This window comes from Sceloporus occidentalis, unplaced genomic scaffold (genome assembly GCF_023333645.1).
Source record: "Sceloporus occidentalis isolate IW3139 unplaced genomic scaffold, rSceOcc1.0.p SCAF_1, whole genome shotgun sequence".
NCBI lineage: Eukaryota > Metazoa > Chordata > Lepidosauria > Squamata > Phrynosomatidae > Sceloporus > Sceloporus occidentalis.
In genome coordinates, this window is record NW_028316981.1 from 233,740,757 (window position 1) to 233,766,934 (window position 26,178).

The window sequence follows — 26,178 nt, forward strand, 5'->3', positions numbered from 1 at the left end:
ATTGGCCATAGTGGCTGGGGATGACAGGGTGGTAATCTGACATGTCTAGACAACAACAACATGTGGAGGGCTCTTTCTGTGTTCACTTCAGCAGCTGAAGGATTCAGGGTTCAGTTCTACTGCCTAGTGAAATTAGCACAAGAATGCACACAAAGCATATTCCTTCCATATGAATGGTAGTTTTGGTGATCAGTTCATGTGTTCTTATGATTAAAATAGCAATGAAATACAATACGTATAACCTATCTGGCACATGTTATTGAAAAAAACCAAAATGCACCTTAATTCCTTCCACTTTTTACCAGACACATTCCAACAACAAAGAAATGTTCCCACATTTGCAAAGGGACTTGAAAAAGAACAAGTTTCTTTTAATGCTGCCAGTATGTTCATTAACACTGTTTCCCATGATCCTTGAAACCACTCCTCCTTTTTATAGGGTTTTGCTAAGTATTTTATAGCAGTTGTTATTAGACTTTGCCCCAGATTAACATGTCCTGTTCTTTTAACAGTCCCACTAAGGAAAGTGTTAGTGATAAAAAGTAAAGTATAACTTATTATCTTACAGTGCTTTGTAATATCACTTTCCAGTAACTCTTTGTGCTATGACAATCATCATATATATGTCAGACCGCATTACCAGTAATTATCTCAAGTGTTGCTTACATGCTCACCTTCTTTCTCGGAATCATCCCCCACTTCTGTCTGCATATCTTCTATTTCACTAGTTCTCAACCTTCCATCCTCTAGCTGTTTTGGACTTCAACTCCAAGAAGTCCCAGTCAGCATGTGAAATGGGCATGGATTCTGGGAGTTGAAATCCAAAATATCTGGAACACGTACTTGAGCCCATGGACACATATGTTAAGTCCGGTCATTTTCTGACACATTTGAATTTCAATGCTTCTCTCATTTTATTCTCTAAGTTTTGGGCATGTTTCTCCAAAATTATTTTATAGAGCTTCAGCAGTATCACATTATTATTTTTTAGATTTAAGCAATACTGTACTTCCAATGGTCCCTGTGGACTTATGTTATAGCTTGGGAAGGCAGGTCAGCAGCTTCCCCTACTCTGAAATTTTATGGTCAAAATCCTAAGACCAGGGGATGGGTCTTTGTAAGACCCCATGTGGTGGAGCCTTAAACTGTGTGAGAGAGAGGGAGACTGTGAATGAATTTGGTTTTGGACGACCTCTAAACAGGTTTTATGTAAAACATGTACATGGCTAGAAGGCTTAGTCTAATACTAATTTAAGTAGCCCAAATAGCAGTACTGTACTTCAGATATGCAATAGGGATAACAAGATATTAAAGGATTGCTTCTTTTATGCTTGAGGTGTGATGCTTCCTGTTTATATGTGTATTTGGGTTTTAATTTGATTTTTATTAGGTTTTGTAAAAGTGATTTTATTGATAATGTTTATATAACTGTTATGTTTCCTTTATGTTGGGGTGTAGTGCTTCCTGTATACATGTGCATTTGGGTTTTAATTTGTTTTTATTAGTTCTTGTAAGAGTGCTTTTATTGATAATGTTTTTATAACTTTGAGATGTCTTGGTCAAAGACAATAAATAAATAAATAACAAATTACAAATTGCAGTAGGAATATAAACAATACTCACACCTATCTTGCAAGATGCAAAAGGAGGTCTCAATAGAAGAAGACACTTGTAAAGAAAAAGGGCAACTGCTTTTTTTATTTTTTGCATTTCAAGTGTTTTTGCAAAAAAAATTAAATCCACCACCCCCCTTTTTAAAAATTCAAAATACAATTTTTGCACCAAAACTTTGTTTTTCAATGAAAAGAGACATATTTTGTGCCAAAACACATTTGTGTCTTTTTACACAAAACATTGGTAATTTTATGCTCAAAGAGTCCTGAAATGCAAACAGTCATTGAAATACATGCAGAAAGCCTGTATTCTTGCTTGATGATTTTTTAAAAAAAAATGTCTTGTTCTTTTTTGCAAGAATGAAATAAGTGATGATTAAAAGCTCTAATATAATCAATCATCCCTTACATGTTGGCTGGAATCCTGTTGGGGAGTAACAAATGTGTAACCTGGAGCTATGCATTTGTAGCTGGGTGGTATTCATAATCCCTACATACTGTGTTTTCAGAGGATACATATGGGATATGTAAATCCCCCAATGCCCACTTATCACTCCAGGCAGCAGCTGCTGTGATCAATTGGGGAGGGGGGGTTCCAGTCTCCTATTGCTTGGGAAGCAGCTGACCAATGTTTCCACCCCCTTCCATGACTGATCTCTGGTGCAAAGGGGAATTGCAACAGGGGAGTTACTCCGGGTTAAATCTCTGTTGGTCACACACATCCCAAATGCACCCAATTAAGTTGGGGTGGGGGTTACCAAAAGCTCACTTAATCTGGGATAATCAGTACTTGTTTTTCCCCTAGTTTTTACAAAATAATAATAATAGTAATAATAATAGTAATAATATGATTTATTTATATCTTCCTACAGATCGAGGTGGGATTACAACATAAGTAAAAGTACAAAAACACAATAAAAAGTTACAATTAAGCCCTGTCCCTCCTCCCACCATTAAAAATAATAAAAATTCAACAGTTAAAATAGTTACATCAATAACATAATCTAAAGTAATCAAAATGGAATGGACCGTTAAAAGTGGAAGGGGCTTTCCTCCTTTGGAAGGTCAGTCTGGGAGGTTCCTCCAGAAGAGATCCATCTTGACAGTCTTCTTGAAAGCGTCTAGGGTGGTAATAAGACAAATCTCCTCCGGCAGGTCATTCCACAGTTTCGGGGCAGCAGAAGAAAAAGTCCTCTGAGAAGTTGCAGCTAATTTGGTCTTCTATGGCTGGAGTAGATTCTTCCCAGAGGATCTGAATGTGCAGGGTGGATTATATAGGGAGATGTGTTCCTGCAAGTAACCTGGACCCAAGCCATGTAGGGCTTTAAAGGTGATAAGCAACAACTTGTACTGCGCCCGAAAGCCAGTGAAGGGTTTTTAGAACAGGTGTTATATGGTCAAACCTGGATTTGCCAGTGACCAGTCTGACTGCCATGTTTTTAATTAATTGAGGCTTCCGAACTTGGCACGAGGGTAGCCTTATGTAGAGTGCGTTGCAGAAATCAAGATGAGAGGTTACCAGTGCATGTACCACTGCTTCTAGGTAGGGTCCAGGTAGGGTCGCAGCTGACGTATCTACTGAAGTTGATAACAACTGCACCTGGACATCACATCTATCTGGTATGACAACTGAAGGGACGAGTCCAGAAGTGCTACTAAGCTGCACACAGTCCTTTAGGGGAAATGTGACCCCGTCCAGGACTGGTTGGCAAATCTCCGACCCCGGCTTTAGGGTTCCTATAGCAATTACCTCTGTTTTTCCAAGATTCAATTTGAGTCTGTTTTTCCTCATCCAGTCCATTACCAACCCAAGATAGTTATTCAGAGAAGAGATGCCTTCGTTAGTCACTGCAGCAGTCTGAGACATGGAGAAACATATTTGGGTGTCATCAGCTATCAGCATACTGATAGCACTCCATCCCATGTCTCTGGATGATCTCGCCCAGTGGCTTCATATAAATGTTGAATAGCATGGGAGACAGGATGGCGCCCTGATCCACATCATCGGTAGTTTGTATAACTGATGTGAATAGACCTGAATAGATCCTGCATAAAACACTGCATAGCCAAAAGGGGGTTCTGAATGCATTCACACTGACAACTACATGTTTATTCAACTGCTTGCATGTCTGAGCAACTGAACTTGCAGAGAAACACATCAATGTGGTTCCATAGGGTGAATAACAAACCCAGAATATGTGAGTGAGATGATTCTTATCGTTGCGCTAAAAAAAATGACGTCTGAATGACTCCAGGGACCCCATGTCTGCTTGTCACAATGGAGATCGCTCATGGGAGAGATCGAGAATATTGATCAGATGCTTTCTAAGTGAAAGAAGAGTAGACCCTCATTGATCACATTAGCTGCTGCCTGGGAAGAAAGGACTGGGCAGTTGGGCAGAATTCCCTACCTATCTCTGTAACTACAATAGGTATATATTCCTAAATGCCTAAGAGGGTTCTGCCCAATGTCACCTGAAAATAGCTAAGTATGATTTATAAACTGCCTAGATTAATGGGTACTGAATGTATTCATTTATGCTCTTAATTAATGTGACTGAACAGTTTATTGGCCCAGAAACATCTGAATCCCAGCTGTGCATGAATAAGCTTTATTTTTACTGTTCCACTACATACGTGGAATGACGAATGCAACAGTCTGGCCATCATCTTCCCTACAGCAGTGTCTTAAGGTCATTGTAATTATTAATCTTCATTAGATATGTTTTATATGAAATAACTTTGAGAATTACTCCCCCTTTTTAAAAACAAAAAATATTCTTCCAGAAAGTGCAGCAAGCACGAACACATACAGACTGCTTATGTGTTCATACTTCTAAACTTCATACAACTTCTTCCCAAATGCACCCACAGATACATAATTTAAACAAGATGCTTTAGGGCTTACTGCTTGCCAAAGGTTTCACTTTAGAGACATTGTAATGGGCCCTATTGAATCATGAAACTCACTGGGTGATGCTGGGCCAAATACTCGCTCTCAGACACATCAACTTGATATGACGGTTGTGAGGATTAAGAGGAGCCATTTATGTCGCTTTGAACTTGGAGGAATGGTGGGATGGAAATGAACTAATGAAATCAATAACATTTCTGAAAGTGGCTCATCCCCACAAAAGCCTTTTTGAAAAGCCATTGGAATAAATACATACTTGTAGTAAGGCTTCCATTTTTAAAAAAACAACAACAGTTATTGCAGCTATCACATGGGTACAAACTCTCAGAGAAGCCAGAGAAAAGGAGCAAATGTGAAGGCGAGGAAAGCAGGGTATTAATATTTGTAGGTTCAGTCATATGTATTTAGGGCTGAGGAATCACAAGAAGTCAGATATGGTAGCTATCTGACTTGGAAGGCAGTCATGACTTGATTTATTGTGATATGTCTGACAATTTTTTCCCCCATCAAGGACAGATGCTGATCTATAAGAAGCCTTCTATTCATCTGTCAGGGCTGGCTCATTTATTAGGTGCCAGCCATTTTCTCTCTTTTCCTTCAAGCAATAAGCAGCAGCATGTGCTCATGGCTCTTGGAGGATGAGCTAGTCTCTCTCACTCCTGGCCAGGAGAAACTACAAACAATGAAGAATGTGTTCTGTTTCTGCTACTTGTAGTATGAAACAACCTCATCAGTCCCAATTGTCACCATTTTTCAAGCAAAGTTCAAAACTTGTCCTCAAAGATTCATTGGCGTTTTTTTTAAGGATGTCACAGTTTTTTGAACACTGTTGTACCTTTAAGGCTGTTATATCTGATTCATATTCCTGAAAATGTAAACCTCGCCTGCATGAGAAGTCTACAAAAATCACAATACATGAGCACTTTTGCTTTTATTGCAGCTGCATTGTTCACAAGTACTCACTCAAGTCGAAGTGCAATGGCTGCAGGCGCTGGAACCCCATCACTCTCTGTGAGCCACACTTCACCAGGACACAATATGCATGGCAGCCCACACAACCCACCAACCCAAGGGCTCCCTCTCACCACAGGGGACTCTGGAAATGAGAGGTAAGGTTGCAAAAACTCAAAAAGTCTTTGTGTTCTCTCTCAGCTCATCAGATTGGATCAGGTTGTCATCTCAGGATTTCAAAAGCAAGGGGAAGAGAGAGATTTGGTGTGCAAAATCAGCAAAAACATTTTCTTACCATATGTGTGAGATGTAGATGTTTTAAAAGAATAACCATCTAGTATGCTCTACCAAACTCTGATGACCTGGAATAGGAATTGGGGAGGCCATTGTTTGAAATAAGAGGAATGAGTTAAAACTGACAAAGTTATGATAATCTGTGGACATATTGACCAGAATCCTGTTTGTGACATACACAGGTCTAAGTTACAATATGCATGCAGAGTGACTTTTTGGAATACATGGAATGAACATATCCAGGGACCCTTTCACACTACACAATTATAGGATTATGATTCTACTTCAGCTGTCATGATTTCACCCTATGGAATCCTGAGGTTTGTAGCTTATAATTGAGTTGAGAATTCTAGATGCCCTTCTCTAAACTGCAAGACCCTGGATTCTATAGGACAGAAGCATGGCAATAAAGTAGAATCATAGTACTATAATTCTGTAGTATGAATGGGACCTTACTCACGAAATTTTCTCTTGCAAAACTGTTGCCCACACACAATAATGCCTCTATGGTAGAGTGTCAGTGCACACTGTGCAGAGTCTTCATACATTGCACAGGGTGGAATAAAATGACAGCTATGTGCACCCTCTATTTCTCACATGGTGGTATTCCCTATAGGGCTTGCATAATGCTAGCATTGGCGCAGTACAGACCGCCCAAAAATGGCTGTCTGCTGGCACCCATTTTAACTCTGGAGGGATGCCGCATCCGCTAGACCATGCAACATCCCTGCGAAGTTTTAAAAACCCAGTTTTTCCTAGTTCTTTTTCCAGCGTCCTGGTTGTGTCGCAAGTGTGCCAATGACGCACTCGTGACATAACGGACATGCCACAACGTGAGGATGCTATGCATCTGTTACCTAGAGATGGCGGCGGCCATGTGGACGGGACACCACCATTACTGCATCGCTCACAAGTAGTAGGGCTCAGGACCGTGCGGATGGTGTGCAGTCCCGAGCCCTACTATTGCCACCAGGATGTCACGTCCTTGCGGTGTGTACCAGGCCCTAGTTAAACACCATTGATGGAGATTTATGACACGCTGAGACCATGTAGGACTTCAGCCACCAACTGCCAGTCTGGTCTTCTGGCTCCAATGAAATGTCTCATATGTGCTTCATGGTATATTTACTGTCACCAATAATAATCAGCCCTCCATATCTATGGATTCACTCATCCATGGTTTGAAAATATTTAAATATATATATAAGTTCCAAAAAGCAAAGCCTGATTTTGCATATTTATATAAGGGAAATGATTTTACTATGCAATTGTATTTAATGGGACTTGAACAGTCACAGATTTTGGTTTCCATGTGGGGTCTTGGAACCAAATCTCAGTGAATAACAAGGGTCCACTGCCATTCATATAATTATATTCAGAATGTGTTTGTTAATTGTATATTGGACATTTTTAGCTTTTCCATTTTTCCCCTTAATTGTCAGACGTTAGATGATACTCTAGGGCATGTGAAGCAGTCCCTCCCCAAATATTTCCTTGTACTCCATTCACTGTTCCAGCAATATATTCATTTGCAGTCTATTAGGGTCCTATGAAACACAAAATAAGCCATTCATATCCATATTTTTGTCACTTTTTTGTCTTTCTCTGGAGATAAGACTACAATTCAAATGAAAGTGAAAAATACACATTTTTGATCATTTATTGCAGTGGCCTTAAACAAGTAAGAACTTTAGCAGAAAAGTGGGCTCTGTATAGTATGACACACTAAAAGGTTTTGCTTTGGCATTGTTAAGCCACTCTTGTTACTTGCATCATAAATATGCAGTCTGCAGTATAAGATTGATAACTATTGTGTTCAAAAAGATGCAGTATTTTCTTTTAAAATATGTTATTGATATGAACAATTATATCACAGTCTTTTGGTGCTTACACACTACATACCTTCCAACTTGCAGACTAAATACCTGTCCTCCCACTTCTTCAGCTGCTATTAAAATGTCCCAGTGTCTCTCTCCTCCTGCTTTCCTCCATTGTCCTCTGCTTACATCAGTTGCTGCAAACTGTGTTCAGAGTACAAAAGCCATTTGCACTCCATTAATGTTGATGGGTATGCACTACTTTGGATGCCTAAAACCAGGTATGCCCAACATATGGCCTGGGGGTTGCATGCAGCCCATCAAAGGCTTTTGGGTGGCCCACGAGGATGTGAAACAACTTCAAGGCTCCTCTGCCACTCAGCCCTCATCTAAGGAGAGGGCCAGGAGGAGGAGGAGAGGTAAACACTTGCCCTGCAAGGTTGCACAAGTTTATCCTATTTTAAATTTGACCTCTACCTACTGCCAAGTTGTGCAGGTCTGCCTAAAACCAATAAAATCAGTGAAATTATGAATCACCACTATGATTAAAAACAGACAAGCACAGGCACATCAGATTATAAATAACAAGGGGACTGATTGTTACATGCAGTCAAGAGCTATTTATTGCTGATTAGAAGATGATCACCTATCTTTGCTTATTTCCAGAAAGTTAAGACATCATGATAAGGTAGAACATGATTTTCCCTAATTCAGCATTCATGTCTGTTTATTACCTATATCCATATGTAAATGCAACGATTTGGAGTCTAAGAGTTACAGCACTTTATGTACATTCTGTTTTGGGTTTCTTCTTATTTCCATTCTTGCTTCCCAGAATCTTCTTCCCAGTTTCTACTTTTATTTTGCAGTTATGCTCCTAGCCTCCAGGCTGTCATGTTCTTTGCCAGATTCTTGTCTCGAGCACCTACCTGCATACCTTTTAGGTTCTGTATTTGCTGCTTACTCTTTGGTTCATGCCCTCTAACTTCAAGTTACTGTTGCTGCTATGAGGACTTTCCCCATCCCTCTGAATCCATCTTCCCTCTTCACATTGGTGTAGCTATTTATTTATTTACTGCATATTAATGCTGCCTTGTCTGCCAACATGCCCAAGATGATCTATAATTCAGAATGTGAAAAGAAATGAAAGGTGAAAAAGCAAAACTTGGGACATTATTTTAAAAACCTAATGTGTTAGTGTTAGCGTTAATTTTTAAAAGGTGATGCATTACTCATATTTATATGAGTGTCACATTCCTAATGTGTTATTCATGTGTTACTCATTAATAATTATTTTAAATTCAAACAAATGTTAAAAATAGTGGGGGGGGATGCCCTTTGGATGGCCAAGAATCACAGAATAACAGATCCACTATTTGGAAATGACAACTAAAGTTACCTGTCACAGCCTAAGCTCCCTATTCTGGAGAAAAACATGCCATCAATAATGAATACGAGAGAATGTGATTAGTCATTCAGAGATTATTATAGCTTCCCTACATAAGACCTGAAATGCCCTTTAGAAAATAAACCAGATGTGACCCTTTAAAAAAAGTGTCAGTTGGGGTGACATGTTGAGGTCTGGGGGAAAGCCAAAAATCACTCCCAGCACTGCAGAAATTGCCCACCCCTAATCTAGAATCTGAACTGCCATGTTACATTATTCATCTTTTGAGGTTTCTTTTAAACTAGTAGGCATATTATATTATATAGCTATATAACCTAACACCCTCTTTTGCATTTACATTATACAATAGGATCCAGCTGTGGTTTTTTGTTTTGTTTTACTTTGCTCTCTCAGTAAAACATAATCATCACACTGGCTCCTCTTCTCTCCCTCATAATGACCCATCAAGATACCAAAGTTGTGTAGCATATTTGTGTTGCAGCAATTCTCTAGTAGGTGACACAACCATGCCCACTGTGAGATTAAACTATTTATTTATACATTCTTTAGTTATTGTGGTTATTGTTTAAAAAATCCTTTCCAGGTTATAAGCCTGTGATCAGAGCCATTTTTATTTTTAAGATTTTAAGGTGTTTTGTTTTTTAAGAGAATGCTCAGTTGTAGTGAAATGCATAGTCTCCAATTTTTGCAAATCAGTAGTTCCAGTTAATCCTCTGCTGTCCCACTTCTTCAGCTGCTTTTTAAATGTCGCAGTTTCTCTCTCCTCCTCCCATTTTCTCTCTTTTTTCCTGGCTTACTTCCATTGCTGCAACTAAGTTCAATGTCAGTTAAATCAGAGGGAAGGAATGGGAGGAAGGAGCAGAATCTTGATCTTCTCTGTAGACTCAGGCAAAATCAGACTGTGGCAGCCTCTTCTAACTTGTGTGTGTTTTCCCATTAGTAACTTTGCCATCTTGACCATACTCTGTGATGTTGCTTGACCACATGTGTCCTGGTTTTCATCTGTGAAATGTTGGAGGGTATGGAAATGCTACTAAAACACATGCTTTAAAAGCTGGAGCAAGAGTTTGTAAAGTCAACAAATGGAAGGTGCAGCTGGTAGAAGAAAATACCCAGCAGTAGTGTGGCAAGGGGAGAGGAGCTGGGAGAAGGAGGAAGGAAAAGATAAATAAGTTTGTTTTTGCTGCATCCACACTGCAGAAATAATTCAGTTTGATACCGCTTTAACTGCCATGGCTTAATGCTATGGAATTCTGGGAATTATAGTATATTGTAGCATGAGAGCTCTCTAACAGAGAAAACTAAATGTCTCACAAAATTACATTTCCTAGAATTTCATAGTACTGAGCCATGGCAGTTACGGTGGTGTCAAACTGGATTATTTCTGCAGTGTGAATGCAACCTTAATTATCAGGTTATGGTAAGGTGGCAGGACATCATTGTGTTTCACTTTCAGGTTGTGTTCAACTTCTTTGGCTTCATTGTACTATAATGCTGTGTTGCAATTAGGTCATTTGTGTTTATGTTTTCATTATTTTATAAAAGAAACTTCATTGATCAGATGTCACCAGACAGCTTAGGCTATAACAATAAATTTAGAAGAGTGTCCCCTTTTTCATTTGGAAAATGTTGGTGGGAATCCTATTTGATTCTGTCTTCAGAATTATTATATGAGGCCTTTAATTAGGTTTACACACACAGAGAGGGAGAGGCTCCATTGCTTATAACCACAATAGGCAGTAAAGAAGTGAATAATATATGTATTTATGAGTTGATCTTCTTAAGCTTTGAAGTCAGAACTCTCCTTTAAAAAGAAAAGAAAAGAAAAGAAAAGAAAAATTAATAATCTGGTATGTGATTACTTGTGAACACTGCATGGTATGGTCACAATTTCTAGTACCAGTTTCCTGGTAGTTACAAGCTGGTATTGATTGTTGCACATGCAAATTTTAATTTGCTGTTTCCCCAGTAACACACTGTGATTTATTTGGGGACAAATCTGGACTGAAGCAAGGCCAACTTTCTCTTTTGTGAGATGAGAAAGCAATATAAGTAGAATACTATAGTTACCAACTTGAGCAAGCCAGGAATTCATGAGGAGATTCATAAATCATTACAAAGAGCACTAAAGTCTACTAAAAAGACCTGCCTGGCTATACAAAATAATATATTATCATCTGGAAGCTTTGCTTAGATGTTAAATCCCATTTGAAATCTTCAAAATTGTGCTTTTATGTAAAGATTTTCCAGAGGATTTGCCCCCCCCCCCCCCCATTTGTTGGCTGACAGTTAAAGCTATTTTTCATTGATTGGATTTTGAGAGGTGAAATTTGTGCAAGAGCCCTCTACACACATACGCACACAATGTTAACTCCAGAATTCTCTACATAAGAAAGGCAGCCATCTGTGCATTATTCTGATCCTTGAAAGTGAATCAATAATCTTTTCTTGTGAATCAAAAAAGAAGAAAAAAGCAGGGGGAGAAGTAATAAAAAACAATCCCAAACCTTTTTTAATCTCTTCAAAGATCTACAGTCTTGTCTTATGCAAGTTACAGCTTCTGCTTTTGGAATTTTGGGGAATGCAAGTTGTAATTACAAAACATTTCCTTTTTTTTTTCTTCCAGAAAACACATGGGCCTTTTGAGTATCTCTCTCAGTATCCTACATGGCTTAATCTATATCATGTTAAGATATATATCTGATATCTAAGAGTGGGAGGAGGGGGTTCAGGTAAAACCCAGCTCTGTTCTTGTTGCCAGCTTCGCTTTACCACTCCACCAGTGAAGCAGCAGCCATGTTAGGAGGGGACACCTGTGCCTGAAACCTCATGATTGGAAGGTGAGGGTGGACAGGTACCTTCTTCTCTTGATGGAGTTTTACAGTACCACATCCTGCTCCATGATCTGCTGAAGATTAAAGTTACAGGAGCACCATCTTATATTCAACCTGGTAATTGTAACCTCACACTGGATGGTAATATTAAGGTGAAGCCAACTCCTAGAGTAGAGGAGTGCACCTGGAGCTGGTGCTTGGGTCTCGGAATCTTCCCTCATTTCCAAACTTGAGAGATTATAAAGGCATAGGCAGATTAGGGGGTCAGCAACATATGGCCATAACAGTGGTCATTCAGGATTCATTGAGAGATAAAGATGTAGGCAGATTAACACAAGATGAATCCCATCTGGGGAGAAAGGTGGGATATCAATTCAATCAAAAAATAAATGAATAAGTAATACATGTATAGGGTCAAAAATTATTTGACCATTCCACATGGAGTTTAACTTCACGATGAACCCTAATAAGCCTGAGATAGCAAATGAGAGGACCAAATGGGATGGAAAAGTAAAACTGTCCCTCTGGTAATACATGATGACCTTTGCTACCTGTTCCACTCTCTCCCATTATTTCCCCATAGAACAAAGATCCTGCAGCAAATTAAATGTAGAGGAGATGGTGGCTCTCTAACTGTTACCACTGCATACAACAGCTGGCGTCATTTCTTCAGCATCTGATTTGGAATTTAATAGCATCTTTGTACAATACAAATTTTTCTAGTTTCATTTCCATTGTTTTACTATACCGTATTTACTAACTACCTGCACTTTGTTTGTTTTTTTGCCATTTTATACTCTGTGGCATTGGGAGGGTGGGGGGAATATTGAGCATTACATACAATCAAATATGACCCTGGTCTGACCATTTATAATTGAGTATTATTGTTTCCTTAATTTCTCAGATTTTCAGCATCTGCTCCTTTTTCTTCTCATCATATAAGCCCCAGGAGAATTTCTGTTCCCTCTCCTTTGGTGCAGAAAAGGGTACCACAGTGTTCCAACAGTCAGCAGCTTGCCGTAACCCATTTGAAGTCATATGAGCCATCAACACATCCCTCTCTTCAGCCAAACAGCATCCACGTCCAAGGTAAGTTAGTGAATTATCCTAGCCTTATTCAATGGACATTTTCACATGGGGACGGGATCGCTCCCCTGTCCTTATCCTGTCCGTGAAGAGTGATAGTGGAAATCACTTTCACATGAAAGTGGGCTGAAAAGCGCTTTCAACCATCATGGTAATAACAGGTTCTTCTGTTATTACAAAAGTCTGGAAATAATAGTAGAAAACTCTTTCATCTGATGGCTGAAAGCACTTTTCAGCCTGCTTTCATGTGAAAGTGATTTGCACTATCACTTTCACTTGTGCTTCCTGGGCAGCAGAATGATGGTTTCAGCATGCTTGAGAGTGAAAGTGATTTGTGTGATCACTTTCACTGGCACATCCCTGCTGAGTCAATGTCATGTCATGTGTGAAAGTCCTTCCTGCAATTGAGGAGGAAGGATGGGGCAGGGAAGGGACAATGACGCCCCATCCCTCATGTGATAATCTCCTGTATCTCTGCTGAAGAGACAACTGTGCCTAAAATAACTACTTCCAGATCTTTATGAAAAAGTTGCAAGCACAGGATGAGGTTTTCAAAGGAGCAGTTGTGTACTCCTGCGTGTCCAAAATTCATTTTTTCTGTCTTTATCAATTTTAAAACAGTCTTAAATCATTGAATAGGCTTTAATTTTTAAGATTTCATGTGGGCCCATGTTTGTCTTAGGTTGTGTATATCCACTGTTCTTGATAAATATGAAGAGGAATAAAATTGGACATGGTGGGGATATAAAATCTTGGTCTTCTTTTTCATTTTTTACAATCATGTTTCTACAGCACATGGATATCAAAATAGGATTCAGCATATGCAAACAAATATCTAAAGTCATTCATTGGTGGTTTTGGACACCAAGAAACAAGTACATTAATACTTTATTCCCTACCTGGGAAATATGAGCAAAATAAATAATGCAAAATAAAGAAATATATTTACATTTTCTTGCTTTTCATAATGTATACAGAACCACATATTTGGGTTACCTTGGTGCAGTTATAGTAGTAGTACAGTTGGCACCCCACATTTGCAGCTTTGCTTTTGCGGATCTGATTATTCACAGATTTGATTAATATGTACCCTTTAGGAATTTCTAGGTCTTCCAGCATGATTCTGCAAGGAATGTCTGCCAGATGTTGCACTGGAGGACATCAAGATTCTTAGATAGGTGTTGCGACAGGTTAAAAAACTGGTAGTTTTTGTGTTTTTTTCCACTTTCAGAGGAGTACTGTGCCCCTTACTTCAGTGGATATGGAGGGACCACTGTAGTAGTAAGCCTTCCTCCGCCTCCTCCTTCTTCTCCTCCTCTGCCACCACCACCACATACTATGGATAGCATCAGCTGTAGTTCATGCATTGTCCAGCTAACATTTTATCAGCATTTAGCACAGAATACTATAGCCAGGGTTGGGCAAGTATTTGACCTATTTACCAGGAGGTATATTGAAGTGGAGTCAAGTCTAGTCATTCAACATCATGTTGGCAATGTGACTGTTAATATTTCCATACTAGCAGCATTATTACTCATCCAGTGTAATTGACATGCAGAATTTTACATTTTGAGTTGCACTAGGGATATAAAGAATGCTTGCAAACTTTCTCATCCTTTTCAAGAAAGTATATCTCAACACATCCAGATATCTTGTTGAGAAAATAGCCAAGATTTTGGTATTTTGAGGCCTTTTTTCAAAAAATTCATTTATGAAAAAAAAATTCCTTCCTTATCCATGGACTTGCCATCTGCAGATTTAACCAATGACAAAACCACATTGTCCCCAATGGCGGAAAACCATGTGGCTAGCTAGGCTCATGACTTAACAACGGTTGCATTTTTGGGCTGCAACTTTCAGAAACCAGCACACCCATATTGGCTGGGGGATTCTGAGAGTTTTAGTCCAAAAAACCAACACTTTCAAACTCTGTAGGTTCCCTTTGAACATATAGTTCCTCGTGTGGTAGAAACATCTGCACAAGTATCTGCTTCCAAGCTTATGTAATTCTTCTGAACTGTAGTGCTAGTGTTTAATAACAAGTTTATACTCTCTCTCTATACACACACACACACACACATATATATGGGGGGGCTTACACATATCACATAGCTTTTTGCAAACATTTTCAAAAGCTGAAACACTCTTGCCTACTTCAGTCTGTTTTGGTTCTATATAGTTGTAGTTGTATTGGACGCACAGAGTCTTAAAGTAAAGCCTCTTTCTGAAACCTTTTCCCTTAAAGAAATGACATCAAACTGGACTTTGGGAAAGAAATACATCTGAAAACTAATTGATGGACTGCCATTTGTACAGATAGAATATTTTTGCAGTTAACACCCAAACAACCTGTAGAACAGCTGGGGATAAATGTTTTTAAATGTAAGTTGGTGGTGTGCATTCAAGTTGTTTCTGACTTGTGGTGACCCTAAGGACCCTATCATGGGGGTTTCTTGGCAAGATTTGGTCAGAGGAGGTTTTACTTGTTGCTTTTTAAACTCCCAGCTCATGGCAGACCGTACAGTCAACAAAACTGAGGTCTCCAAGCCCATTTAGACTCACATGTACCCAGCTCACCCTATCCTGAGGCCAGTCCCGTGCAGGCACGTTCAGAACATGTTGTCCTTCTCTTTCTTTCATTAAAAAAGGAGTATGCACTCAATTACTTTAAAAAAAAAGAGTATAGTTTGATATGTGAGTCTCTTGGGAACAGTAAAATGTTTCCATACATTCAGTTTGTCTAGTTTGTATAGGTTAATCAGTTAATTCTTCTTCTAATTCCCGGGGGCAAGATTAGAATAATTTCCATCAATGAAACAAGGAAGGGGGCACTTCCCATTCTCCTTTACCCCCCCCCCCTCAGTAAACACAGGAATCTGCCATAGAGAGCTGGGAAACTCTGGAACACGTTTTTGGAGCAGTTCCATCATATTACCAGACATCCACTGGTGCAATATTTGATTTAAGCTGAATTATTTGCCACTACTGTGTGTGTCCCAGTGTGAGATGCTGGCAAGTATATATACTTTCAACCACTTACAGCAAGAGATGCAAAGCACCACACGTCTAACCTCTTCACTAGGCCAACATCTTTGCTCTGTGAATCACTTTTTCTCATTCAATTCCCCTACTTCAGCAAATGGAAAGCAATAATGCTGGTTTTTGTTGTATTTTGTTGAAAAGTATTTGTTAAGTTTCTTGGTAGCTTCAGGAAAAAAAAGGTGGGGGATGCCATGTTATCCTGGGTCATGTTATTACAGTTCACTTGAAGAATCTCATGGAACAACTACATCAGCCTAGTTTATTTGGTATATATGTTAGCAGGGAAAACTCCGTTAGCCTTTGTCTTCTACAATTCATATGCTGCCATCACATGATTTAGAGGGCTGTAGCTCTTGCCACTGAACTTTCAGCTCATTCTGCTACCAAACAATAGTGACATTTTTCTGTTTCAATCCGTAGTCTTAAACTTGTCAGCTAGGCTTAAATTGGCTATACCAAAAAGAAAGTTTCACTGCCAAAAAGAAAAAAGACTTTTGAACAAAATAGGTTGTAAGTGGTTTTCCCTTGTTGAAAACACAGAAGATCTTAAAAGCTCAATGAAATCAGTGGGTGTTGCAATTGAAGTGATGTTGCAGTCAAATACAAGTCTAATAACCTTTCATATCAGCTACAGTGTACTCCACTTCATAACATACTTTTTCAGTGCTTGACAGCTAGTTACACAGAGAGGGAAAGAATGACTAATTCTTAAGTAATTGCTCTGGGTTTAAAATCAAGAAAACTGAAGGCACTGCATTGCTGTTACTTGCTGTTATTTCACCAGCAACCCAACAGCTAGAGAAAACTCATCATCGCTGTGCAAAGTCTATTATGCCTTCTACAGGTCCAGGCAGTACTGAGAGTAATGGGAATTTGGGCATAGTTTTAAGGAAGGCTTTGAGTGAGCTGCTGCTGCTTCAGTTGCTACCACAATGCAGAATTAAAGTATTTTGATACTGTCATGTCTCCATCTTATAGAATCCTAGGATTTGTTGTTAGTTGTGGCACCAGAGCTCTCTGACAGAGAAGGCCAAAAATTCACAAAACTACAAATCCCAGGATTCCATAGGATGGAGCCATGACATATAAAGTTGTGTCAAACTGCATTAATTCTACAGTATGGCCACAGCCTCTATTAGCTCCCCACTTAAATATACAAAAGCATCCCTTTGTTGCCTTACATGGGGGGGGGGGGGGTCCAGAACGGATCCCCCGCATAGGGGAACTGTATGAAGATTATTGCACCGGGGTTAAAACGTTCCCCGGTGCATTCTAACGGGGGCATGCGGGGGAGCGCACGGAGCGTGATGGGAATGCGGTGGGGCCCAGAACGTCAGTTTACTGCACACCAGAACGCCGCCTTTGCTGCCGGGCGTTCCCATCGCGTTCCCATTGAATTCCAGGGGATGCCATCTCTAGGGACACTTTGAAACAGTCCTCAGAAATGGTGCCCTCTGGAACTCAATGGGAACGTGATGGGAACGCCCGGCGGCAAAGGCAGCGTTCCGGTGTGCAGTAAACCAGCGTTCTGGGCCCCATCGCATTTCCATCATGCTCCGTGCGCACCCCCATTAAACGCACTGGGGAACGTTTTAACCCCAGTGCGATAATCTTCTATATCTAAGGGCACATCCAGACTGATTATAAAGACCAGAAAGTCCCAGATGTTGTTCCTCTTCTTTCCCATTTATTATGGCAACCCATGCACATTTTATTTATCCCAGAATATTTCCTGCCAGCTCCCAATAAAATCAGAGACTTCCTATACCAGCTCCCCAGGTCAGTTTATTTTAACCTGGTTTAAAATGGGAAAGAACAGTAATTAATATCTGGGACATTTCAGTCAGTCTGAATGTTAAGATGAGTTTGCATGACCTGAGCAGGGCTGTTAACAATAGGATTTCTTGGAGATCTCTCAGCCATAGGAGTTTATCACATGGGAAGAAACTGGAAGTTTAAAATGGTCGGAACCCGTTATTAACTCATATTTGCGCAAATGGTTTTCACATCACATGCAAAGTGCTGTTATCCTGTGCAGAATCTGAGATCAATCTGTGCTTGTGCGCAAATGCACAAATGGTTTTAATAGAGTGATACCAAATGTTCCTCCATCCCAATAATGATAAAAACATCCTGAAAAAGCAATCAAATATGCAAATGATTTTCACACGTAGACCGTGACAAATCTCTCTCTCTCTCTCTCTCTCTCTCTGTGTGTGTGTGTGTGTATGTGTGTGTGTGTGTGTGTGTGTGTATCCCTGCCTTCCCTCAGCAGCTGTTTCTTTAAGGCTATGGGGGCTGAAGCTGTAGACAGACAGACATCAGGAAAGAGCAAGGGGGAACTCAGCCTTTGCTCTGTCTCGTTTGCTCTGTCCATGCCTTTGCCTCAGTAGCTGTTTCTTTAAGAGCTCTGGCACAGAGTGAAGGCTGAAGTGATCCCCAAACTGTCCCCTTTAAGGGATTTTGGACTTCAGCTCCCAGAAGCCTCAGCCATATTAGCCAATAGGCTGGGATTCTGGGAGCTGAAGTCCAAAATTCCTGAAAGGGGACAGTTTGGGGATCCCTGTGGCTGAAGCAGGAGGCACAGAAAAAGAGAGAGAGAGAGACAGAGAGAGAGAGAGAGAGATGAACATGCCGGGACTCAGACAAACATTATTTTACTTATTCTGCAGCACTGGAAGTAAATTCACCCCAAAGAACCTTGGGAAATCTGGCAATAAGCACAAAAACAGGGAGAATCCCATGAATAAACCGCAAGTAGTTTTCACACTACAGCAATTGTGCAAAAAAAAAAAAAAAAAGTGAACTTGTGAATGAAATGGGCATGAATTTCCGATATTTTCCTGAAAATGCTTATTTCCTGGTTCATGTCACTTTCTTGTCAGATTCTAAGCAGTTTGTGTTCAACGTCGTCTGAAAACCATTTGTGCAGTTGTGCCTAATATGCTAGATAATTGCGAGTTCTGACCCTTTTAAGTTTCCAATCTTCCCCATGTGATAAACTCCCTAGGGAAACCAACTTGACACGAAATAACAACAAAAATATCTAAGGTGTCTGATTAGTACATGTATATCTCATGTACTGTATAAGATAAAACGAATTCACACCACTAGTTACAAAAGGGGGGGGATCACTTTATTCCCCCAAATCTTAAAAAACTCCAGGGATGACATCTTATAGATGCTGTCACCTTGGAGATATCTGGTGTCTTTGTATTATATGTTCATTAACAAGTACACAAACAGACGATACTGGAAAAAATCAATATTTTAAAATAAATAATATAACCAATGCATTGCATTCTTAAAGGGGAACATTTGCAGCCAAACCCAAAATAATCCTAAGCACCATCATCTTCCACACATTGTCCACCAAAGTGAAATTGCCAAACTTCCTCTGGCTGAGGGATTCTGGGTACTGGGTACCCCCCCCCCCAAAAAAGGTAACTTTTCCAGGCTGAGTCTGCCCTAAAAGTGAAGGAAATATCACCTGTTTTCCCAGCCACTTGCAAATAATTAGCTTCAACCAAGGACGGAGAACTATTCCTTTAACAAACAAGGGATAGCATTTCTGTTGCACAGTTTATGAATTTATTGAATTGTTAATGCAGCGTAGTTGCCACTTTTAATCAGTTGTGAAACTTCTTTTCTTGTGATATAAAATAAAAAAACTAGTTGCTGAGATTGACATTAGAATGAGTTTCTCGTTTAGTGGTTGTGAGTGTGTTCTATGTAAATGTGTATAAGAAGTCTGAAGACAAAGGTTAATAGCCTCTTTTCTTTAAATATCTTTTACTAGATTAAAAGCATACGATAATGGTAGAAGTGTTTTCATTTGCCTTAAAGACTTTTATTACATGATACCCTATTTCTTCAGTCTAAAGTTATACCATCATTTTGATATGCACACACTTTCCTTCAGCTGGAATACTAAACAGCCTTGCTGGTGAGTAAGTGGCATTGAAAACAGAAGGACTTATTTCTAGAAAAACATGTAGAGGATTGCACTATTAGAGCCCTAACTTGAAAAACAAAACAGTTTGTGGGAGTTATTTACTTTACTTTGTAGGCCATTTGTTGTTGCTTTTAAATATAAAGTTAGAGTTCAAGAGATAATGGCTAATGTCTCTGATAAGTGCAGCCTTTATCATATTATTGTGTTTGACAAATAAGTACCATCCTCACATCTTTTGTTAGAAAAATAGTTCCATATGTTGGAAAGAAGTTAAGGCAGAACTTTTTAGATGCCCTGTATTTGAAAGGCACCTAAAATGTCAAGGCAGGAACATCTACAGACATTTCAAAGAGACTCATGGTTAAATCACATGTTGCCTATACTTTGATATTTGATTAACCATAAAACTTTTCTGTTTTGAATCAAACTCCCAAATGCCAGGAAATTCCCACATCCTTAAAAATTCATGCAATTTAGGCAATATGGAATGGTATCTTGTCTTCTAGTTAATTCCGTCTTCCACAACTACCTTGGAGCTAGTTGGCTGACAATAGCAAAGTAGTGTAATTAAATCTGGTTTTTTGTTTGTCCATTGGAATAGACCCAATGAATCTATATAGCTACCATTCATTCTTGGCACTTAGTATAATCCAGAGTATAATGACAGAGTAAGAAAGTACCTTAAAAGTAATCTGGTTAAGGCCCTGGAAATAAGAAGTTACAAATAACAAGTTACTTGTATTTAATTTATTTTCCATTAACTCCCACAAGAAGGTTTCTCTTTAGTTACATGAGCAAAAGGACAGGGTGGATTCTGACACCGCCCAAGTGCCAGCACAGCACCACACATGGTGGTAGCATGGTATTCTGCATCATCATGCACCCCAGATTTAGAATGGCATTGTGGCAATAAATATCTGTTTTATGCAAAGCTTGATAAACCTACCTCTGAGCATGTACAAGGTAGAATTTCCTCCAAAATGAGTCACTAGAACAGTAGCACACTTGCTTCTAACATCCTATGGATGATATTGCTGCTTGCACGAATAAAAGTGGTTGAAATGCACCTCAGAACCACATTCAAGGGACACTGTTATAAGTGAAAAAGGCTACTAAACATCCAGTTGGCCATCTTTCTCCAGGGGTCCTGCAGCAACAATGCCTACACATCCTGTCTCCATCCTCATATGCTAGGTATAGCCCTATAGAAGTGTAGTGTCTAGACTATTCTGCTTTGGTCAGGCCTCACCTGGAATACTGTGTCTAGTTCTGGGCACCACAATTCAAGAAGGATGTTGACAAGCTGGAGAGTGTCCAGAGGAGGGCAACCAAAATGGTGACAGGTCTGGAAACCATGCCCTATAAGGAGCAACTTAGGAAGCTGGGTATGTTTAGCCTGGAAAAGAGAAGGTTAAGAGGTGATGTGATAGCCCTATTTGTTATTTGAAGGGATTTTATACTGAAGATGGAACAAGTTTGCTTTCTGCAGCTCCAGAGAATAGGACCCAAAGCAATGGATGCAAGCTACAGGAAAAGAGATTTCACCTCAACATTAGGAGGAACTTCTTGGCAGTAAGAGCTGTTCAACAGTGGAAAGCAATCCCTTGGAGTGTGGTGGAGTCTCCTTCTTTGGGAGTTTTTAAACAGAGGCAGGATGGCCATCTTTTGGAAGTGTTTTGATTGTATATTCCTGCATGGAAGGGGGTTGGACTTGATTGCCCTTGTGGTCTCTTCCAATTCTATGATTCTATAATTCTATGATTCTAAAGTTACATCTGTCCAATTTCTGCAATTTCCAATTTCTTCTGCACTTGGACCAGGAATTTCCACCTATCTTTGGAGCTTTGTTTTTAACAGTGAGTGACAGGCTGAAACTTAGTAGGCAGAGTTCCCCTGGGGCCTGCATCCATTTGGACTTCTGTCTTTCATGTGTTGTGATCCAACATATTTGGAGAGTACCATATGTTTTATACCAAGAACTTGCAATGCTGTACAATCAATAATTAGAAGAAAAGAAGGCTTTCCTCAGTCATTGTGATTTAAGCCCCTCTTTGGGATCTGCAGTGGAGCAGCTGAAAAGATGCTGCAGCTCTTGTAATGAGCCAACTTCCTCTATTCCAGAAGGCAAGAGAACAGAGCAATATTTGCAAAAGTCCAGGAAGCTCATCTGTTCTGTTTGCGTTCTGTTCAGCAGTAGCAAAGGCCCAGCATTTCCCAGCTGGCATGGTCTGTTATTAGACAGCGTCTGCTAAGATTAAATCGTAATTTTATACAGGCTGCATTCTGTTAGAACCCAGTTAGATCTTGCCTGTGGGGAGGGGGTTTGTTATCCTAAATCCAGTTACTAGTTCCAGCTAGAGTAGATCTGTGGAACTGGTTGCTTCATGGTAAATCAATATGCTCAAATTCCATTGATTCAGTGGATCTACTCCATTACTACCACCAAGACCCCTGTACTGCATTTTATTGCCAGTACTGCATTTTACTGTGTGAGTTCAAGCATGCATGGCTCCAGGATGACTCAGGCCCGGTACACGCCACCTGCAAAAGGCAGGCTGGAGCCGCCTCTCTTTGCTGCACAGCGTTACCGCAGCAACAAAATGGCTACGCAGCAAAAAAAGGAGCACGTAAAAGCAGCTCCTGTTTGCTGCGCAGCTGCAATGCAACAAAGCGCCGTAAAACAGCGCAGCAAGTTCACAGCTGCACAGCTCCATTTTGACGCGGCACAGCTGCAACGTCACTGGTGAGTGCAATGTGTGGGTGGGGCCACACAATCATGGCAGCCCTCACATGTACTAGGGTTAGGGAGCATGCGGTTGGTGCGTGCTCCTTAACCCTAGTATCGCCAGGAGCATGGCGCATTTGGACGGTCTGTACCACACCTCAGCCTCCCAGCCTTTGGTAGGTTGGCAAAATGAGTATCCAGCTTATCGGGGGCAGTTGGCTTACACATTGTAAATCACTTAGAAAGTACTTAGCACTATAAAGTGGTAAAGAAATGTAAGTGCTACAGTATTTCTATTCTAATTAGGACTAGTAGTTGGATCTATCTATCTACACAAACACACACATACACAAGGACAGAGTTTATTGATTGGAATACTGTATGTATGCATTCCAGTACAGGGATAGAAAAAGACGGCATTTGAAAGAGGGTGTTTCAAACATTGCTTTGTCAATATGCAGAGTCTCCAAGGAATGAAGGAGAGTGCAAATTCGCCCAAGGAATTTCATACTGGTATATGTGGAGTTTATGTTTATTGGTCCCATTTACAACAACAAAAATGTGTTTCTGCCATCCACTAGTGTATATTATCTGGTATCATTTGGAGCTTTTGGCTACGCATTCTCCAAATTTTCCTTAAGATTATTTGTGCATGTTTGTCATATTAACCACAGTCACCAGTGTCTACATACATTCTGTAGTTAGCTCCCATTAACTTCCCTTTCTCCCTCTTTGTTCTTTGTTTGTGGATGTGAAAGAGGAGACAATACTTTTATACTTTGTTTTGTATCTGCAAATCATTGATCTTTGGCTACAGCACTTGAAAACACACTTGAAAAAAGAAAAGCAGCATTTTTTCCACACATCTGTTTGAATAGATGCTTGTATTGACTCTCTGTGCCCTACAGTACTTGTGACACCCTGTGTTTTACAATTCTTATGTTTGCAGCTGGGGTTTGCCTTGTAAAGTGGATGAGTAATTAATGGTATCAAATAAATCTAAACAGGAATGGGTGGTGATTATTTAAAAGTGGGGAGGGAGATTGGGAACATCTGGCTTACCAGTAATGATGCTGGTTCATTAAATCAGGGAAATACAATAACGCAAAACATTAGCTGTCTTGGGCTGGATGCATCAAACCATCTGGGAGCCAGTGCCACAGTCTCAACATTCGCTACACATGTTTAGAATGCTAGCATTGTCTGAAAAGCACTTTTAAATGGGACTTGGCAAGGAGGAAATTTTGTAGATAACTTTCAACTGAAAGACTGGAGAGATATTGCCTGCACATATGATGCATATGTACAAACCGACTCATAAAAGAGAGGAAGAGCAATTGCATTGACCAGAGATGGGTCTGCTCCAGGGCTCTCTAGGAACTTTTTGCTCCCACTAGGCCCTGAAGGGCCAAACTGCACTGCCATGGCCACCATTCTGAGATATGAGAAGTGATGTTTCATTACTCCTGGTTACTTTTGGGAGTGGGGTGGATTTCACTCTTTCAGGGAGGCACCTCCTGAAACAGTACTTTGACTTATTTAAATATTCTCTCTGGCTATATTTGCAACTTCACTGAGTTTCTTCTCAAAGGTAGCTGTGAGAAAGTCTTTATTAAAAAGACAATTTACAAAGGCTATCTGACAGCCAACATGATGTCCTAAGTAGTCTGAGCATTGAATTGTGACTGTGGAGATGAGGTTTTGAATCTCTGCTCAGCAATGGAAACCCACTGAGCAACCTTAGGCAGTTCACACTCTGCTTCACAAGAAGGAAAAGGCAAATCACCTCTGAACAAATCTTGTCAAGAAAATCCCATGATAGGGTTGCTGGAAGGTTGCTATAAGCTGAAAACAACTTGAAGACACAGAACAACATTTGGAATTCAGGACTTATTCTGTACAAATCCTGCACATGTTTTTTTTTACACAGAAAATAGCATTATTTTGCAGGAAGTAGTATTTCCTGCATGGAAAATAATATTTCAACAGAGAAATATTAATTACTGCACAGAAAATAATGCTTTCTTAACCATTTATGAATTGTATGCAGAACAAATTCCTGATTACAGCTTTTTACTGCACGGGAATCACTATTTCTGCATTAACATTTATTTCCTATGCAGAAAGTGCTGTTTCTCGAGCAGAACATGTTATTTTCTATGCAAACCAACTGTGTGCAAATTTTGTGCAAAATAAGTCCCAAACTCTGAAGATTTTCATCTGTCCAGGATTCTTCTCATGAGAGTTTCTTGACACTTGAAAAACATTTTTCTATTATTATTTTTTTTACTATTTTCAAATATTCATTCCATCCCTAGCTTATTGCCATTTCCAGATTCCAGCTTGAAATATACTTATATAATATAAAGTTGGTTGGTTTTCATATCCATTTGTCCTGCCTATTACCAGTCTCCACTCCTGTAGATATGCATGGCCAAGCAGCACACAGCATGGGTTTTGTTGCTCCTGTAGCAGCCAGTATTTGCAAATAGGATACAGTTTTTCTTTTACCATCTCATTATAAAAGGTGCCTGTCAAATGTTTGTTGCATTTAGTAACCATTAGAATGGCCAAATAGTTCCTCAGAAATCATATAAAATGGCATAGGACATCATCTTAAAAGTACAGAGTGGGGGAACCTCTGGTCCAGGGAGGCCATTGTATTCCACAGAGGGATAGAATCTGGCCCTCAGAAACACTGAGTTCTCTACAACAGGGGTAGGCAGCAGTGACCCTTCAGACTGTATCTCCCATAATATCTAACCATTAACTATACAGGCAAGCGTTGTAGGCAAAACACATCTGGAGGGCCCATCCTTACTCTACATTAACTGTCGCAGCCCATTTGTATGCCACACAGTAGCTTCTTGCTGAAATGTTAGCATCTGCTTGCTGTTATAGCGACATTATGGTGTGCTCAGGCAATGATCCCGATCAGCACACTCCCATCAAAAACATGAGTCCAGACAGTGGTGTCATTAGGGGGTTTGGAGTTACGGATTGCACCAGGTGACAACCTAAGGGGGGGGGGCACCACTGCTTCTCAAACATCTGCCTTTGGGCAGAAACAGACAGTGGCATTCACCTGTATCCCATTAAAATGCAGAACAGATGGGGTGAGAGGGTTGAGGCTCAGTGGGAAAAGAAAGGAGATGCCCCAAGTTTAAAAAACAATTCAAATTAATTCTGTAAGAAAAAAAATTAAAATTATATTTAAATTTTTTAATAACATCACATTTTACCATATTGTCTCTTTAAGCACATGAAACTATGCATATGTAAATACATTTAGGCTGTGCGTATGATATTGTAATTTAAAAGTATAATTTTAATTGTGCTAGTTGTTTATTTCAACAACTGTTACCATTCACTGATATATGGGAATTACGATTTATGAGTAACATTATTACAAAAAACATCAGTAGGGATTCTGTATGGTGTGGTATGGGAGGAGGTCAATGGGGGGATAATACTATGAGTTGCCGCACTGAGTGACTAGTGACACCACTGGGTCCAGGACATTGTTTTGGCTTAGTAGG

General features: G+C 39.8%; 1 protein-coding gene across 2 annotated transcripts in view; it reads left to right on the forward strand.

Annotated features, from left to right (window-relative positions):
* GLIS3 (GLIS family zinc finger 3) overlaps nucleotides 1-26,178 on the forward strand; it is a 182,493-nt gene that overhangs the window by 149,796 nt on the left and 6,519 nt on the right. The window contains exons 7-8 of one of the 2 annotated variants that reach the window (XM_089511795.1): nucleotides 5,468-5,636; nucleotides 12,736-12,920. In XM_089511795.1, the coding sequence (XP_089367921.1) occupies nucleotides 5,468-5,636; nucleotides 12,736-12,920 (354 nt within the window). The remainder of the gene's footprint in view (nucleotides 1-5,467; nucleotides 5,637-12,735; nucleotides 12,921-26,178) is intronic. The other variant, XM_089511805.1, reaches the window with a different exon arrangement.